This window comes from Rattus norvegicus, chromosome 4 (assembly GCF_021556685.1).
Source record: "Rattus norvegicus strain SHRSP/BbbUtx chromosome 4, alternate assembly SHRSP_T2T, whole genome shotgun sequence".
Lineage (NCBI taxonomy): Eukaryota > Metazoa > Chordata > Mammalia > Rodentia > Muridae > Rattus > Rattus norvegicus.
The window spans coordinates 123,556,735-123,575,490 of NC_141537.1; the positions used below are offsets into that span (position 1 = coordinate 123,556,735).

At 41.2% G+C, this 18,756-nt stretch overlaps 1 protein-coding gene and 1 pseudogene across 1 annotated transcript in view; both read right to left on the reverse strand.

The window, feature by feature from the left end:
• Vom1r-ps77 (vomeronasal 1 receptor pseudogene 77) lies at positions 9,366-10,260 on the reverse strand (annotated as a pseudogene).
• The window catches only part of Vom1r99 (vomeronasal 1 receptor 99), a 120,078-nt gene continuing 110,687 nt past the window's right edge, over positions 9,366-18,756 (reverse strand). Inside the window, exon 2 of the mRNA XM_087659249.1 lies at positions 9,366-9,537. Within this exon, the coding sequence (XP_087515375.1) occupies positions 9,366-9,537 (172 nt within the window). The remainder of the gene's footprint in view (positions 9,538-18,756) is intronic.

The window sequence follows — 18,756 nt, forward strand, 5'->3', positions numbered from 1 at the left end:
TCTGTTTCCATGATCTGTCCATCTGAGAGTGGGGTGTTGAAATCTCCTACTATTGTTGTGTGAGGTGCAATGTGTGTTTTGAGCTTTAGTAAGGTTTCTTTTACGTATGTAGGTGCCCTTGTATTTGGGGCATAGATATTTAGGATTGAGAGTTCATCTTGGTGGATTTTTCCTTTGATGAATATGAAGTGTCCTTCCTTATCTTTTTTCATGACTTTTAGTTGGAAATTGATTTTATTTGATATTAGAATGGCTACTCCAGCTTGCTTCTTCTGACCATGCTTGGACAGTTGTTTTCCAGCCTTTCACTCTGCGGTAGTGTCTGTCTTTGTCTCTGAGGTGTGTTTCCTGTAGGCAGCAGAATGCAGGGTCCTCGTTGCATATCTAGTTTGTTAATCTATGTCTTTTTATTGGGAGTTGAGGCCATTGATGTTGAGAGATATTAAGGAATAGTGATTGTTGCTTCCTGTTATATTCATATTTGGATATGAGGTTATGTATGTGTGCTTTTCTTCTCTTTGTTTTGTTTCCAAGATGATTAGTTTCTTGCTTCTTCTAGGGTATAGCTTGCCTCCTTATGTTGGGCTTTACCATTTATTATCCTTTGTAGTGCTGAATTTGTAGAAAGATATTGTGTAAATTTGGTTTTGTCATGGAATATCTTGGTTTCTCCATCTATGTTAATTGAGAGTTTTGCAGGATACAGTAACCTGGGCTGGCATTTTTGTTCTCTTATGGTCCGTATGACATCTGTCCAGGATCTTCTGGCTTTCATAGTTTCTGGCGAAAAGTCTGGTGTGATTCTGATAGGTCTGCCTTTATATGTTACTTGACCTTTTTCCCTTACTGCTTTTAATATTCTTTCTTTATTTTGTGCATTTGGTGTTTTGACTATTATGTGACGGGAGGAGTTTCTTTTCTGGTCCAATCTATTTGGTTTCTGTAGGCTTCTTGTATGCTTATGGGCTTCCCTTTCTTTAGGTTAGGGAAGTTTTCTTCTATGATTTTGTTGAAGATATTTACTGGTCCTTTGAGCTGGGAGTCTTCACCCTCTTCTATACCTATTATCCTTAGGTTTGATCTTCTCATTGTGTTCTGGATTTCCTGTATGTTTTGGACCAGTAGCTTTTTCTGCTTTATATTATCTTTGACAGTTGAGCCGATGATTTCTATGTAATCTTCTCCTCCTGAGATTCTCTCTTCCATCTCTTGTATTCTAGTGGTGAAGCTCGTATCTACAGCTTCTTGTCTCTTCTTTTGGTTTTCTATATCCAGGGTTGTTTCCATGTGTTCTTTCTTGATTGCTTCTATTTCCATTTTTAATTCCTTCAACTGTTTAATTGTGTTTTCCTGGAATTCTTTCAGGGATTCTTGTGACTCCTCTCTATGGGCTTCTACTTGTTTATTTATGTTTTCCTGGAATTCTTTTAGGGATTTTTGCCATTCCTCTCTGTAGGCTTCTACTTGTTCTCTAAGGGAGTTCTTCACATCTTTCTTGAAGTCTTCCAGCATCATGATCAAATATCATTTTGAAACTAGATCTTGGTTTTCTGGTATGTTTGGATATTCCGTGTTTGCTTTCGTGGGAGAATTCGGCTCCGATGATGCCATGTAGTCTTGGTTTCTGTTGCTTGGGTTCCTGCGCTTGCCTCTGGCCATCCTATTATCTCTAGTGTTACTTTGTTCTGGTATTTCTGACAATGGCTAGACTGTCCTATAAGCCTGTGTTTCAGGAGTGCTGTAGACCTGTTTTCCTTTTTTTTTTTTTTTTTCAGCCAGTTATGGGGACAGAGTTTTCTGCTTTTGGGCGTGTAGTTTTTCCTATCTACAGGTCTTCAGCTGTTCCTGTGGGCCTATGTCTTGAGTTCACCAGGCAGGTTGCTTGCAGCAGAAAAGTTGGTCTTACCTGTGGTCCTGAGGCCCATGTTTGCTCGTGGGGTGTTGCTTATGAACCAGGAAGATCTGCGCTGCCCTTTCCGGGAGCTTCAGTGCACCAGGGTTCCAGATGGCATTTGGTGTTTTCCTCTGGAATCAGAGATGTGTGCAGAGTGCAGTCTCTTCTGGTTTCCCAGGCGTGTCTGCCTCTCTGAAGGTTTAGCTCTCCCTCTTACGGGATTTGGGTGCAGAGAACTGTTTATCCGGTTGGTCCCTTCAGGTTCCGGCGGTGTCTCAGATGCAGCGGACCTGCTGCTCCTGGGCCCTACTCTACGGGAACCCAGAGGCCTTATACAGTTTCCTCTTGGGCCAGGGATGTGGGCACGGGTGGGCAGTGTTGGTGGTCTCTTCCTCTCTGCAGTCTCAGGAGTGCCCACCTGTCCAGGCGGTGAGGGCTCTCTCCCACGGGGTTTGGGAGTAGAGAGCTGCTGCGGGCAGGGATCCGCCGGTTTGGGACTCCTGCTAAATACCCAAAGTGTCCGGTCCTAGAGGAATTTTGCCTCTGTGTGTCCTGAGTTCACCAGGCAGGTCGCTTGCACCAGAAAAGTTGGTCTTACCTGTGGTCCCGAGGCTCAAGTTTGCTTGTGGGGTGTTGCTTATGAGCTCTCCGCAGTGGCAGCCACCAGCGACTTAGAACTTTTAAAGCTTTTGAGCATATGCATAACAAGTTTTAACTCTAGGCTTACCAAATTAATGTGGTTTATTAAGTTGAAAGAGTCCAAATTTAATTTTAAGAGTTTTTATATCAAAGAATTAAACATCTTAAGAAGAATACACCTTTGTTGCTGTGCAAAACACAGTCCCCTGTGCTGAGGGGTACATCAGAGCTCAAGGTCTTCTCTGCAGGTCATGAAAATCTACCTGAAGCTCCCATCTCCTGCTCCCTTGTTCTGCTGGCTCATTAACACTTTCTGATCCTGCACTGGGTGCAGAGCACTTACCCAGATGGACATAATAGGGGAGAACTCTGCTTGAGGAGATCCTGCACAGGCTTAGGTGAAGGGAGTCTTTAATGCATCTCTACAGCTTGTCTGTTCATGGTGACAAGTTACTCCTGAAGATTATGGAAATCCCAGTAGAGTATCATTCCCTACTTTTATGTCACCATGCCCTGAACAACAGCTATCTTGGGAGGACTAAGCAAAAACTTTATCTGACCTCCCCTGCCACATATGCCAGATCATCAAGTTTGCAACCAAATAGACAACCCTAACTTTTCTTGTTTTACTACTTAGAATTAATTCTGACCAGTTTCCTTCACAGTGATGCCTGTCTTCTGGGATGTAGGCCTCTTTTGTTCTCCCATAATTTCCCTGTGTACCTAAAGTTCTTCCCAGTAGAAGGTGTGACAGGCACCCTTTTCCTGGGTTGGTCTTCTCTGTTATCTTTTCCTTTTTTTCATTTAAAATAAATTTATTAGTAGTAAAAAAGAATATTTAATTCAGTAGAATTTTTATTAACAGAGATCATATATACCTCTAGAACTAAAAAAAATGCAACTTTAAAAAATAAAGCTTATGGGTTGGGGATTTAGCTCAGTGGTAGAGTGCTTGCCTCGCAATCACAAGGCCCTGGGTTTGGTCCCCAGCTCGGAAAAAAAAAGGAAAAAAAAAACAAAAAGAAAAAAAGATATAGCTTATGTGTGAGTGTAACAACACACAAATCATGCTTTTTCCTATATGTAAAAGTTAACCTACAACATAACTCCTTATTTCTTGATAAAGTTGATATTGTGATACCCTCAGTGAATCATAATTTCTTGAAACTTTAAGCATGTCAAAAATTTGAAATAATTGCAGACGTCTTAGGAATGTCAAGTGATTTGGATTAGATATGGAGTTTGAAGACACGTGAATTATGGCATTCATGAGATGAACTTTTAATGAATGAGTAGCTGCTGAGATGATTCAGCAAATCTGACAATCTGGATTTTTCCCCGGAGTCACATGGTAGAAGAATACCAACTACTGCTCGTTATTCTCGACCTCCATATGTGTACTGTGCTGCACACTCTTATGTTAACTCACCTACATATAAACACACCCAGAAAAACTTATTAAATAAAAGTAATCAACAAAATATCTGGTTACTCTTTGTGAACAATATAATTTATAATATGTGTCTATTTATTTGCTTTATGTAAATGCTAACAGTTCCTATGTATGTGTCACTGTTCATGACATGACATCTTTTTATTTTCCCAAGTATTCTTTGTGTGTGTGTGTGTGTACATCTTTCAGTTTTCTTTTGTTTTTGTTTTTGTTTTATTGGTTATTTTATTTATTTACATTTCAAATGTTATCCTCCTTCCTGGTTTCCCCTCCAAAACCCCAATATCGTAACCCCTCCTCCTACTTATATGAGGGTTCTTCCCCAACTGCGCACACACTCCTACCTTAGCATCCTAGCATTCCTTTATGCTGGGGCATCGAGCCTTCACAGGGCCAAGAGCCTCCCCTCCAATTTATGCCACATAAGGCCATCCTCTGCCACATTTGCAGCTGGAACAGTCTTCTCTGTTTTCAAGGTAGTGTTGATTGTGTTTTCAAACTCCTAGTTGCAGGATTTATCTGTGAGTGAATTAAAGTAAATTGTAAAGGTAATTAGATGAAATTCAGAGAAGTCATGCTGTCCTAGAGAACCACAGTGACCTGGAAGATGGAATTTGGCTGAGGCCAGCCTGTGCTGTGCTCCATGAGAACCTTGAATTACCATGATCATCCTTGCTGACAGAGGCAAAAGCAGGCTCTGAAACAATGTAAACCTTTATTTCAATTCCTACAGATCTAACACACAGTTACCAAAAGCATTGACAGTCCTAGTACAAAAGACACACAGTTACCTGTCCTTATAGGCCTTAGTTAAGGGACCCTGATAGTGCACTACAGATGCCTGAATAACGCGGTAACTCCAAAGTTGGCAGCAGGAGGATTGTAATTTCAAGACTAGCCTTGGCTACATGGACAGATGCAGTTACAAAGAAGAAAACAAGTAACACAACGTCATGTGTAGTAATTAATATTGCCAATGTTGGAATTTGAATTGAATGCTTTAAACAACCCCTGAATAATGCCAACAATTGAATATAAATGATACCATGATACCAGAAGGAACTGGGTATTAGAAGGAAATGAATATCATCTATGGTGGTTTGTATATGCTTGGCCCAGAGAGTGGCATTATTAAAAGCTACAGTTTTATTAGTTGTCCCTGTGTTGCCCTGAAGTCAGTCTTCTACTAGCAGCTTTCAGATGAACATGTGGAACTCTCAGCTATTCCTGCACCATGCCTGCATGGATGCTGCCATCCTCTTGCTTTGACAATAATCTACTGAACCTCTGCATCTGTAAGCCAGCCCCAATTAAATGTCTTTATAAGTCTTGCCTGTGTTCGTTCACAGCAGTATAACACAAACTAAGACACTCTCCTACATTTTTAAGGCAGAGTCTCACCATGTAGGTCTGACTGGCCTAGCACTCACAATTTACACTGGGATAGCATTGCAATCAAATAGCTGTGCCTGCCTATGCTCCTTAAACCACATGAGGAGTGTGCCACCATATTTGTATGTGTTAGTGTTTTTAAGCATTTCTGATAATATTTATCCATTTCTACCCATCATCTTAATATTCTATCCATATTCTTAATGTTTTTTATGCAGATATTCTCTCCTGTTAGTCATTCATGACACTCTGTTAGCATAGAACCCCACAGAAGTATCTTAGACCAATTAAGATGAAGAAAAGACAACTCACAGTCTTTTTCCAGATGGCATACTTGCACCACACAGTGCTCAAGCTAATTTCTTTAAATGATCTTGGAGGCTTAGTTATGAATCCAAAGCATGAACAGTAACATTATTGCTTAATGAGATATGAGTTTAATTTTTGGTTTTTAACTGCCCCACTTTGCTCTTCAAAGTTATTGAGTGACAGGATAATTTCACTGGCATAAAAACACAATTTAGTAGATTATTTTTTTCTTTTATTTGTTGGATATTTTCTTTATTTACATTTCAAATGTTGTCTCCTTTCCCTGTTTCCCCTTTGGAAAACCCCTATCCCATCCCCCCTCCCTTCTATGAGGGTGCTCCCCCAACCACCCACTCCCTTCCTCTCCATGCCCTGGCATTTATCTAAAATGGGACATTGAATCCATTGGTGGATTCTCATTGAATCCATGGAGCCTTCACAGGATCAAGGGCCTCTTCCCATTGATGCCCAATAAAGCCATCTTCAGCTACATAGGGTCACTTCATCTGTACTCTTTGGTTAGTGGTTTAGTCCCTGGGAGCACGGAGGTGTCTGGTTGGTTGATATTATTGTTTTTCCTATGGGGTTCCATAACCTTTCAGCTACTTCAGTCCTTTCTCTAACTCCTCCATTGGGGACCCTGTTCTCAGCCCAATGGTTGGCTGTGAGCATCTGCCTCTGTATTTCTCAGGAGACAGCTGTATCAGGCTTTTGTCAGCATGCATTTCTTGGCATCCAGTCTGGGTTTGGTGAGTATATGTGGGGTGAATCCCCAGGTGTGGCAGACTCTGGATAGCCTTTCTTTCATTTTCTGCTCTACACTTTGTCTCTCTATTTTTTCCTGTGAGTATCTTGTTCTCCCTTCTAAGGACTGAAACATCCACTTTGGTCTTCTTCTTGAGCTTCATATGGTTTGTGAATTAATTCTTGGGTATTCTAAGCTTTTAAGCTAATAACTACTTATCAGTGGGTGCATATCATCTATGTTCTTTTGTGACTGGGTTACCTCACTCAGGATGATATTTTCTAGTTCCATCCATTTGGCTAAGAATTTCATTAAGTAATTGTTTTTAATAGCTAAGTAGTACTCCATTGTACCACATTTTCTGTATCCATTCCTCTTTTGAAGGACATCTGGGATCTTCCCAGTTTTTGGCTATTATAAATAAGGCTTCCATGGACATAGTAGAGCAAGTATCTTTGTTATATGTTGGAGCATCTTTTGGATATATGACCAGAAGTGGTTATAGCTGGGTCCTCAGGTAATACTATGTCCAATTTTCTGAGGAAATGACAGACTGATTTCCAGACTGATTTACCATCTTGCAATCCCACCAACAATGGAGGAGTGTTCTTTCTCCACATCCTTGCCAGCATACATTTGATTTATCTTCCAATTAAGAACATTTAAAGACAACACTTTTCAGGAAATTTGGGGATGGCAAGGCTATGTCTTCATTCATGTCTGATTCACTATTTAAACTTTGAGGTTTCAGTCTCTCCTCCCTCTCCCTCTCCCTCTCCCTCTCCCTCTCCCTCTCCCTCTCCCTCTCCCTCTCTGTCCTTGTACACAAGAGTCCTCCTTCACTGTCCATCTTATCCTTCTTACACAAAGTCTCTCATTGAATCATGATCTAGCCTGTTGTCTAGGGAGCCCAAGGGATCCTCCTTCTTCTCTGTTCTTCAGATCTGGCATTACAAATGTGTGTGTGTGTGTGTGTGTGTGTGTGTGTGTGTGTGTGCATGTGTGTGTGTGTGTGTGTGTGTGTGTGTGTGTGTGCATGTGTGTGTGTGTGTGTGTGTGTGTGTGTGTGTGTGCACTAGCCAAACCTCACTTCTCTGTGTAAGGTGGTGTATTGTGTCTGGATCATTGTTTCTGCATAGAAAGCACCCTTGCTCTTTATCATCTCCTTAACCTGTAAATGTGGAGATTTCACCTAACAGAAAATTCTCACTCAGAAGGCAGTCTTCTGAGAAGACTGGAGTCTTCTATGGCTGAACTGTACATTGTGGTGTAAATTGAATCACCCTTGAGAAAATCTTCCACAGCATGTTACAGTAATTTGGTTTTTTTGTTTTTGTTTTTTGTATCTTCATTTTTAAAATTTATTTTTATACTCCAGATTTTATTCCCCTTGTGGTCCACCCTCCCACTGTTCCAGCGCCCCACCTGTCAGTGCCCCACCTGTCTCCAAGAGGATATCACCTCTCTACCCACCCCACCATGCCCATAAACTTTCTGGGGCCTCCAGTCTCTTGAGTGTTAGGTGCATCATCATGAATACCCATACCCAGGAATCCTCTGCTGTGTATGTGTTGGGGACATCATATCAGTTGGTGTACACTGCTTCATTGGTGAGCCATTGTTTGAGAGATCCGGGGGTCTAGGTAAATTGAGACTGCTGGTACTCCTACAGGGTTGTCCTCCTTCCATGCTTCCTCCAGCTTTTTCCTAATTCAACCAGAGGGGTCAGCAGCTTCTGTTCATTGGTTGGGTGCACCTAGCTGCATCGGACTCTTTCTGCTGCTTGTTGGGTCTTTTGTAAGGCAGTCATGATAGGTGCCTTTTTGTGAGCACCCCAGAGCCTCAGTAATGGTGTCAGGTCTCGGGGTTTCCCCTTGAGCTGGATCCCCCTTTGGGCCTTTCAGTGTTAGTTCTTTTCCTCAGGGTCTTATCCATTTCTATCCCTGTATTTCTTTCAGACAGGAAGAATTATGGATCACAGCTTTGACTGTTGGATAGCACCTCCATCCCTCACTTGATGCCCTGTCTTTCTGCTGGAGGTTGACTCAACAATTTCCCTCTCCCCACTGTAGGGCATTTCATCTATGGTCTCCCCCCTTTGAATCCTGAGAATCTCTCACGTGCCAAGTCTCTGGTACATTCCGGGGGATCCACCCAATCTCCTTCCTCCCGAGGTCAACTGATTCTATTCTTTCTGCTGGCCCTCAAGACTTCAGACCTTTTCTCCCACCCAATACCAGATCTTGCTCCCCTCTCCCTCCACCCTCATCTCCTTCCCTCCTGTGTCCCTCCCTTCCTCCCTTCTGTTGTTCCTTTCTACTTCCTCCCATGTGGAACTGAATCAGTTCTTTAAAAAGAGACATGTTATGGGAACATGTTTATGTTTTGATGCCAATTATAGGATATGGGGCTAATTCATATTGTCCACAGCAGTGGAATATGTTTGCCTCATGCTCTGGCAGGGGTGTGATTTTGTCAGCTGGAGGCTTTTCCAAATGTTTGACATTTGGAATTTGGGGGACTCTTGAGAGTATATTTAAATAAAAGTACCTCTAAAGGGGGAGTACCTGCTGCTGTTCCTCCTATTGCTGATGTTTCTGGTTGCAGGCCTCAATTGCTGGTTGCTGGGTGGAGAAATCCTGGCAGACAAAGATCAAAATTGTCCCCAAAGAACTTGATGCCCCTAATCAGTGGAAAGTAGTCTAATGATATTAATGTTCCCTTTCCAATCTACCTTCTCTTTCTCCTCCTAAAGTTAAAGGTTTAAAGGTTTGGAGAAGGGTGGTAGAAGTAAGTACCCCTAAAATAGTCACAAGTCTGGCTACAGTGATTCATACTTCTGAGGCTAGTGTAGTCTCATCTTAAGGACACTTACCCATCATTGAATAATCAAGGACTCACTGTCCTCTTATGCATTGACCTTGAAGGGCCCTTTAAAACTTTTCAGTGCTGATGAACACAGAGCACCTGGCAGTGGCAAAGCTGTGGATCACAATAATCCAGGAAGAGGAGAATACTGGAATGACTTTGAATAGATGGCTTGAGCAGGATATAAACCTGTCCAACATAGACATCAGCACACAGAAGCTCATGAGCATTAGGATAATCCAGGTGCCCCTTTTCTCTGAGGAAGCTTTTGGAGGGGGCTGCGGCTATGAAGATGCTAGATCTGGAACCTGTGCCTGCACAAGAGAGCTAGCATGAACCCTCTGGAGAGGACTATAACACTGACCAAGAATACTTCCCTGAAGATACAAATGATAAGTATTGCATGGGGAAATGGCAAAAGAGAAGAGGACTCAGTTACATATAGTAGATGGTTTGACATTATATTAGGAGTAACAACAAGGGAGATGAAAAGGTTGCTGGAAATGGATCGATCAATAGAAGGAAAACTGACAAACCAGGACCATAAGACATCATGTGGAAATAAGGTGCTTTTGACTTTTTCTCATCAGACATGTCTGGGACTGGGAATTTTGCCTGGAGGACACTCAGCCAGTAGGCAGTAGACATTGGGAAATGCCTCAAAAAACTGAATAAGAAGATAGTTTATGTCTGATGCCATCCAATCATCATCAAAGCATAAAAATATATGTTCCCATGAAGCCAATAACCTGAAGCATTATTAGGTGGTTTGGGCCAGTGAACCCATGGACAGGCTAGCAAGTCTGGGCTTGGGCTCACCACTGAACATGAGAACACAGAGGCACAAAAGGACAATGTTGCCTGAGATCCCAATCATATCTAAGAGAAGAACGTATTTTTGATGTCTCTTGACATTGTACAGCTTGATGCTCTGATTAGTGATCTATGGTAAAGAAGCATAGAACAAAACTTTCAGGATAAAGAAAAATATCTCCTTTCATCCCACACACAACCTTGATCATGAATCCTAACCATCATATTACCTTGGAAAAACATATTAGTTCAGCCTAATTCATCCCTCTCTACTGAAAAACCTCAACTTAATCTCATCCCCAACCTCCGAAGCCATCCCTCTGTCTTCATTGTACTGACGATTTTCAAACTTAGAGGATTGTCTACTCACCTGTCAGACTTCTTGTATTTGAGCATTCTTATATACTAACAGCTGCTGTGAAATCTCAGAAAATATTCTTTTTCCCATTCCCCCTGTGCAGGCATATTTGGGACCCAGCCTTGCTTCCATCTGCTGTTTTCCCACCCCTAGACACACAAATTCCTGTTTGGGTAGATTTGAATGAGGACAATTTTATTAAATTAGAAGTACTAAACCTGATAAACACCTGCAGCAAAGTGGCTGGGTATAAAATTAACTCAAATAAATCAGTAGTCTTCCTCTACACAAAAAAGAAACAAGCCGAGAAAGAAATTAGGGAAATGACACCCTTCATAATAGTCCCAAATGATAAAAAAAAACCTCAGTGTGACTTTAACCAAGCAAGTATGACAAGAACTTCAAGCCTCTGAAGAAAGAAATTGAAGAAGACCTCAGAAGATGGAAAGATCTCCCATGCTCATGGATTGGCAGGATTAATATAGTAAAAATGGCCATTTTACCAAAAGCAATCTACAGATTCAATGTAATCCCCATCAAAATACCAATCCAATTCTTCAAAGAGTTAGACAGAACAATTTGCAAATTCATCTGGAATAACAAAAAACCCAGGATAGCTAAAACTATCCTTAACAATAAAAGGACTTCAGGGGGAATCACTATCCCTGAACTCAAGCAGTATTTCAGAGCAATAGTGGTAAAAATTGCATGGTATTGGTACAGAGACAGACAGATAGACCAATGGAATAGAATTGAAGACCCAGAAATGAACCCACACACCTATGGTCACTTGATTTTTGACAAAGGAGCCAAAACCATCCAATGGAAAAAAGATAGCATTTTCAGCAAATGGTGCTGGTTCAACTGGAGGTCAACATGTAGAAGAATGCAGATCATCCATGCTTATCACCCTGTACAAAGCTTAAGTCCAAGTGGATAAAGGACCTCCACATCAAACCAGACACACTCAAACTAATAGAAGAAAAACTAGGGAAGCATCTGGAACACATGGGCAGTGGAGAAAATTTCCTGAACAAAACACCAATGGCTTATGCTCTAAGATCAAGAATCGACAAATGGGATCTCATAAAACTGCAAAGCTTCTGTAAGGCAAAGGACACTGTGGTTAGGACAAAACGGCAACCAACAGATTTGGAAAAGATCTTTACCAATCCTACAACAGATAGAGGCCTTATATCCAAAATATACAAAGAACTCAAGAAGTTAGACTGCAGGGAGACAAATAACCCTATTAAAAATGGGGTTCAGAGCTAAACAAAGAATTCACAGCTGAGGAATGCCGAATGGCTGACAAACACCTAAAGAAATGTTCAACATCTTTAGTCATAAGGGAAATGCAAATCAAAACAACCCTGAGATTTTACCTCACACCAGTGAGAATGGCTAAGATCAAAAACTCAGGTGACAGCAGATGCTGGCGAGGATGCGGAGAAAGAGGAACACTCCTCCATTGTTGGTGGGATTGCAGACTGGTACAACCATTCTGGAAATCAGTCTGGAGGTTCCTCAGAAAATTGGACATTGAACTGCCTGAGGATCCAGCTATACCTCTCTTGGGCATATACCCAAAAGTTGCCCCAACATATAAAAAGGACACGTGCTCCACTATGTTCATCACAGCCTTATTTATAATAGCCAGAAGCTGGAAAGAACCCAGATGCCCTTCAACAGAGGAATGGATACAGAAAATGTGGTACATCTACACAATGGAATATTACTCAGCTATCAAAAACAACGAGTTTATGAAATTAGTAGGCAAATGGTTGGAACTGGAAAATATCATCCTGAGTGAGCTAACCCAATCACAGAAAGACATACATGGTATGCACTCATTGATAAGTGGCTATTAGCCCAAGTGCTTGAATTACCCTAGATGCCTAGAACAAATGAAACTCAAGACGGATGATCAAAATGTGAATGCTTCACTCCTTCTTTAAAAGGGGAACAAGAATACCCTTGGCAGGGAAGAGAGAGGCAAAGATTAAAACAGAGACTGAAGGAACACCCATTCAGAGCCTGCCCCACATGTGGCCCATACATATACAGCCACCCAATTAGACAAGATGGATGAAGCAAAGAAGTGCAGGCCGACAGGAGCCAGATGTAGATCGCTCCTGAGAGACACAGCCAGAATACAGCAAATACAGAGGTGAATGCCAGCAGCAAACCACTGAACTGAGAATAGGACCCCTGTTGAAGGAATCAGAGAAAGAACTGGAAGAGCTTGAAGGGGCTCGAGACCCCATATGTACAACAATGCCAAGCAACCAGAGCTTCCAGGGACTAAGCCACTACCTAAAGACTATACATGGACTGACCCTGGACTCTGACCTCATAAGTAGCAATGAATATCCTAGTAAGAGCACCAGTGGAAGGGGAAGCCCTGGTTCCTGCTAAGACTGAACCCCCAGTGAACTAGACTGTCGGGGGGGAGGGCGGCAATGGGGGGAGGGTTGGGAGGGGAACACCCATAAGGAAGGGGAGGGGGAGGGGGATGTTTGCCCGGAAACCGGGAAAGGGAATAACACTCGAAATGTATATAAGAAATACTCAAGTTAATAAAAAAAAACTTTAAACTAATAAAGAAAAAAATGGAAAAAAAAGAATGAGGTTAATGTATCACCTGATTTCGAGGATCTACGGTCCATGTTGGCTCTGTTGAAAGCACCATGGTCCATTGTGACTTATCAGAAATGTTTGTGCAACAGTTCACTATGGGAATGAATGGGGGGCATCAAGTTTGCTCTTTGAAACATTTGAGCACTGAAACCTAAGCAGGATTTCACTGGAAATGCATCAGTTTTCTGAGCTTCTCAGCTTCAACTCATCACAGTGCTCTGAGTGTCAATATAACTCCCCTGCAATCACCATGGAGACTGATTTTTGATAACACCATCTCTTTATATAAAATTGGAGTCAAACCATTGTTTTGTCAAGATCCTTGTCCAGCTTCTGATGCAAAGTTTTCATGCTTTCGTAATAACCTCAACGTCCTGCATCAAGTTAAAATCGAGTTTTAGCCTCCAGGTAAATTTTTTCTCTTAAGGTCGCCTTTTAATGAGAATTCACATCTTGACCCCAAAAATGAAGCAGAGAGTGAAGAGGAAGTGGTACTATGAGTTTAGGTTAAACCTGCAGTAAGCTGCTTTCATGTCCCAACACTGCCTCACTAAAAGTCATCAGTTGTGCCCCTGTCCCTCTACTTTCCTATCATTTCTTTTTAAATTTACTTGTAAATGTCACTCACAGATCAAATCCTGAAGCTCAGTGTATGGAAATTTAGGTGCACAGAACCAAAACTACATGGAAAACAGATACTCCCCATCAGGGCTGACCAAGCAAAAGGCTGCCAGTTAACACTGTAGGGCTTCAGAGCCATTGGGAAGTCATGGGAAGCCCATGAGTCTCTCACTCCTGGGCAGACATATTACAAAGTATGAAATGGTTTGGGATTGCTTGCACTCGAGCTTTAAAATGAGCAAAGTTAGAGTTGTCTAGTTGGTGCAATCTTTCTGATCCCTCACAAGGTATTGCAAGATAACTCAGACAAAGTTTGTGCCCAGTCCTCCCCAGATGGCTGTTATCCAGATCACAGGGAGTAAGATCAAAGTGAGGGAAGGTACTCCACTGGGATGCCAGTTCTCCATGCTCCACAGTGAAAACTTGTCACATTCTACAAACATTAAAATTACAAATTCCTGATATACATTAAAGACTCCATTAATCCAAGCCTATGTAGAATCTCCTCAGGCACAAAGTCTTCTCCCACCACATCCATCTGGGTAAGTGCCCTGCACCCAAGTGCTGAATCTGAAGATGATCTGGTCTCAGGCACCCAGGTACCTGAGAGTGGAGGAGTTTCCAGGCTACAAGGAGATTTTCAGCATCTGTAATGGAGACGCTGAGCTCTGGTGGCTGCTCAGTACAGGGTAATGTGTTCTGCATAGGTAAGGAATATATTTTCTTCTAAGAATATACATTTTCAGTAACTCCTAAAATTCTTAGAGTTTACTCACTTTTGGAATATCAATGGATTCTTTTGGTTTGTACTCATTTTTCAAAAGTAAATTGGTTCTCTGTCACTTAATTCACATTAAATTTCCTGACTTAATCTTTCTTACAGATCTCACATTACAACATCGTCTCACAGTACCAAGGCAACCTTAAACTCACAGCTTAATGTAAAGTCCTCATCTCTGGGTGTCTAGATTGTTATTGGACATGACTTCTCTGGTTTGAATAATTCATAGATACAAACTGTGGTAGTCTGAATATGCTTGACTCAGGTAGTGAAACTATTAGGAGATAATTCCTTGTTGCAGTAGATGTGGCTTTGTTGGAAGAAGTGTATTAATGTTCACATAGGCTATGAGACCCTCATCCTAGTTGTCTGGATGCCAATCATTTCCTGTTTGCCTTTGGAACAGATGAAGAACTCTCAGCTCTTCCTACACTGTGCATGCCTGGATGCTGCCATCCCATGTAATTGATCATGAACCACTGAACTGTAAGCTAGCACCCATTATATGTTGTCCTTATTAGAGTTGCCGTGGTCATGGTGTCAGTTCACATCAGTAAAACTCTAAGAGAGAAGTTGTACCAGGGACTGGGTTATTGCTGTGATAGGCCTGTCCATGCTCTTTCTTGGAAGAATGTGACTTTTGGACTTTTTGAGTGCAGTGGGATGCTTTAAGTGGGGCTTATGTGACATCCTATTAGGAATATGGATGACTTTGTTTTTTTTTTTTATTAACTTGAGTATTTCTTATATACATTTCGAGTGTTATTCCCTTTCCCGGTTTCCGGGCAAACATCCCCCTCCCCCCTCCCCTTCCTTATGGGTGTTCCCCTCCCAACCCTCCCCACATTGCCGCCCTCCCCCCATAGACTAGTTCACTGGGGGTTCAGTCTTAGCAGGACCCAGGGCTTCCCCTTCCACTGGTGCTCTTACTAGGATATTCATTGCTACCTATGGGGTCAGAGTCCAGGGTCAGTCCATGTATAGTCCATTGGTGTTTTGTTCAGGAAATTTTTTCCAGTGCCCATGTGTTCCAGATGCTTCCCTAGTTTTTCTTCTATTAGTTTGAGTGTGTCTGGTTTGATGTGGAGGTCCTTGATCCACTTGGACTTAAGCTTTGTACAGGGTGATAAGCATGGATCGATCTGCATTCTTCTACATGTTGACCTCCAGTTGAACCAGCACCATTTGCTGAAAATGCTATCTTTTTTCCATTGGATGGTTTTGGCTCCTTTGTCAAAAATCAAGTGACCATAGGTGTGTGGGTTCATTTCTGGGTCTTCAATTCTATTCCATTGGTCTATCTGTCTGTCTCTGTACCAATACCATGCAGTTTTTATCACTATTGCTCTGTAATACTGCTTGAGTTCAGGGATAGTGATTCCCCCTGAATTCCTTTTATTGTTGAGGATAGCTTTAGCTATCCTGGGTTTTTTGTTATTCCAGATGAATTTGCAAATTGTTCTGTCTAACTCTTTGAAGAATTGGATTGGTATTTTGATGGGGATTGCATTGAATCTGTAGATTGCTTTTGGTAAAATGGCCATTTTTACTATATTAATCCTGCCAATCCATGAGCATGGGAGATCTTTCCATCTTCTGAGGTCTTCTTCAATTTCTTTCCTCAGTGTCTTGAAGTTCTTATTGTACAGATCTTTTACTTGCTTGGTTAAAGTCACACCGAGGTACTTTATATTATTTGGGTCTATTATGAAGGGTGTCGTTTCCCTAATTTCTTTCTCGGCTTGTTTCTCTTTTGTATAGAGGAAGGCAACTGATTTATTTGAGTTAATTTTATACGCAGCCACTTTGCTGAAGTTGTTTATCAGCTTTAGTCGTTCTCTGGTGGAACTTTTGGGATCACTTAAATATACTATCATGTCATCTGCAAATAGTGATATTTTGACCTCTTCTTTTCCGATCTGTATCCCCTTGATCTCCTTTTGTTGTCTGATTGCTCTGGCTAGAACTTCAAGAACTATATTGAATAAGTAGGGAGAGAGTGGGCAGCCTTGTCTAGTCCCTGATTTTAGTGGGATTGCTTCAAGTTTCTCTCCATTTAGTTTAATGTTAGCAACTGGTTTGCTGTATATGGCTTTTACTATGTTTAGGTATGGGCCTTGAATTCCTATTCTTTCCAGGACTTTTATCATGAAGGGGTGTTGAGTTTTGTCAAATGCTTTCTCAGCATCTAATGAAATGATCATGTGGTTCTGTTCTTTCAGTTTGTTTATATAATGGATCACGTTGATGGTTTTCCATCTATTAAACCATCCCTGCATGCCTGGGATGAAGCCTACTTGATCATGGTGGATGATTGTTTTGATGTGCTCTTGAATTCGGTTTGCCAGAATTTTATTGAGTATTTTTGCGTCGATATTCATAAGGGAAATTGGTCTGAAGTTCTCTTTCTTTGTTGTGTCTTTGTGTGATTTAGGTATAAGAGTAATTGTGGCTTCGTAGAAGGAATTCGGTAGTGCTCCATCTGTTTCAATTTTGTGGAATAGTTTGGATAATATTGGTATGAGGTCTTCTATGAAGGTTTGATAGAATTCTGCACTAAACCCATCTGGACCTGGGCTCTTTTTGGTTGGGAGACCTTTAATGACTGCTTCTATTTCCTTAGGAGTTATGGGGTTGCTTAACTGGTTTATCTGTTCCTGATTTAACTTCGATACCTGGTATCTGTCTAGGAAATTGTCCATTTCCTGAAGATTTTCAAATTTTGTTGAATATAGGTTTTTATAGTAAGATCTGATGATTTTTTGAATTTCCTCCGAATCTGTAGTTATGTCTCCCTTTTCATTTCTGATTTTGTTAATTTGGACGGACTCTCTGTGTCCTCTCGTTAGTCTGGCTAAGGGTTTATCTATCTTGTTGATTTTCTCAAAGAACCAACTTTTGGTTCTGTTGATTCTTTCTATGGTCCTTTTTGTTTCTACTTGGTTGATTTCAGCTCTGAGTTTGATTATTTCCTGCCTTCTCCTCCTCCTGGGTGTATTTGCTTCTTTTTGTTCTAGAGCTTTTAGGTGTGCTGTCAAGCTGCTGACATATGCTCTTTCCTGTTTCTTTCTGCAGGCACTCAGCGCTATGAGTTTTCCTCTTAGCACAGCTTTCATTGTTTCCCATAAGTTTGGGTATGTTGTATCTTCATTTTCATTAAATTCTAAAAAATTTTTAATTTCTTTCTTTATTTCGTCCTTGACCAGGTTATCATTGAGTAGAGCATTGTTCAATTTCCACGTATATGTGGGCATTCTTCCCTTACTGTTATTGAAGACCAGTTTTAGGCCGTGGTGGTCCGATAGCACGCATGGGATTATTTCTATCTTTCTGTACCTGTTGAGGCCCGTTTTTTGACCAATTATATGGTCAATTTTGGAGAAAGTACCATGAGGAGCTGAGAAGAAGGTATATCCTTTTGCTTTAGGATAGAATGTTCTATAAATATCCGTTAAGTCCATTTGGCTCATGACTTCTCTTAGTCTGTCTACGTCTCTGTTTAATTTCTGTTTCCATGATCTGTCCATTGATGAGAGTGGGGTGTTGAAATCTCCCACTATTATTGTGTGAGGTGCAATGTGTGTTTTGAGCTTTAGTAAGGTTTCTTTTACATATGTTGGTGCCCTTGTATTTGGGGCATAGATATTTAGGATTGAGAGTTCATCTTGGTGGATTTTTCCTTTGATGAATATGAAGTGTCCTTCCTTATCTTTTTTCATGACTTTTAGTTGGAAATTGATTTTATTTGATATTAGAATGGCTACTCCAGCTTGCTTCTTCTGACCATTTGCTTGGAAAGTTGTTTTCCAGCCTTTCACTCTGAGGTAGTGTCTGTCTTTGTCTCTGAGGTGTGTTTCCTGTAGGCAGCAGAATGCAGGGTCCTCGTTGTGTATCCAGTTTGTTAATCTATGTCTTTTTATTGGGGAGTTGAGGCCATTGATATTGAGAGATATTAAGGAATAGTGATTATTGTTTCCCTTTATATTCATATTTGGATGTGATGTTATGTTTGTGTGCTTTCATTCTCTTTGTTTTGTTGCCAAGACGATTAGTTTCTTGCTTCTTCTAGGGTATAGCTTGCCTCCTTATGTTGGGCTTTACCATTTATTATCCTTTGTAGTGCTGGATTTGTAGAAACATATTGTGTAAATTTGGTTTTGTCATGGAATATCTTGGTTTCTCCATCAATGTTAATTGAGAGTTTTGCTGGATACAGTAACCTGGGCTGGCATTTGTGTTCTCT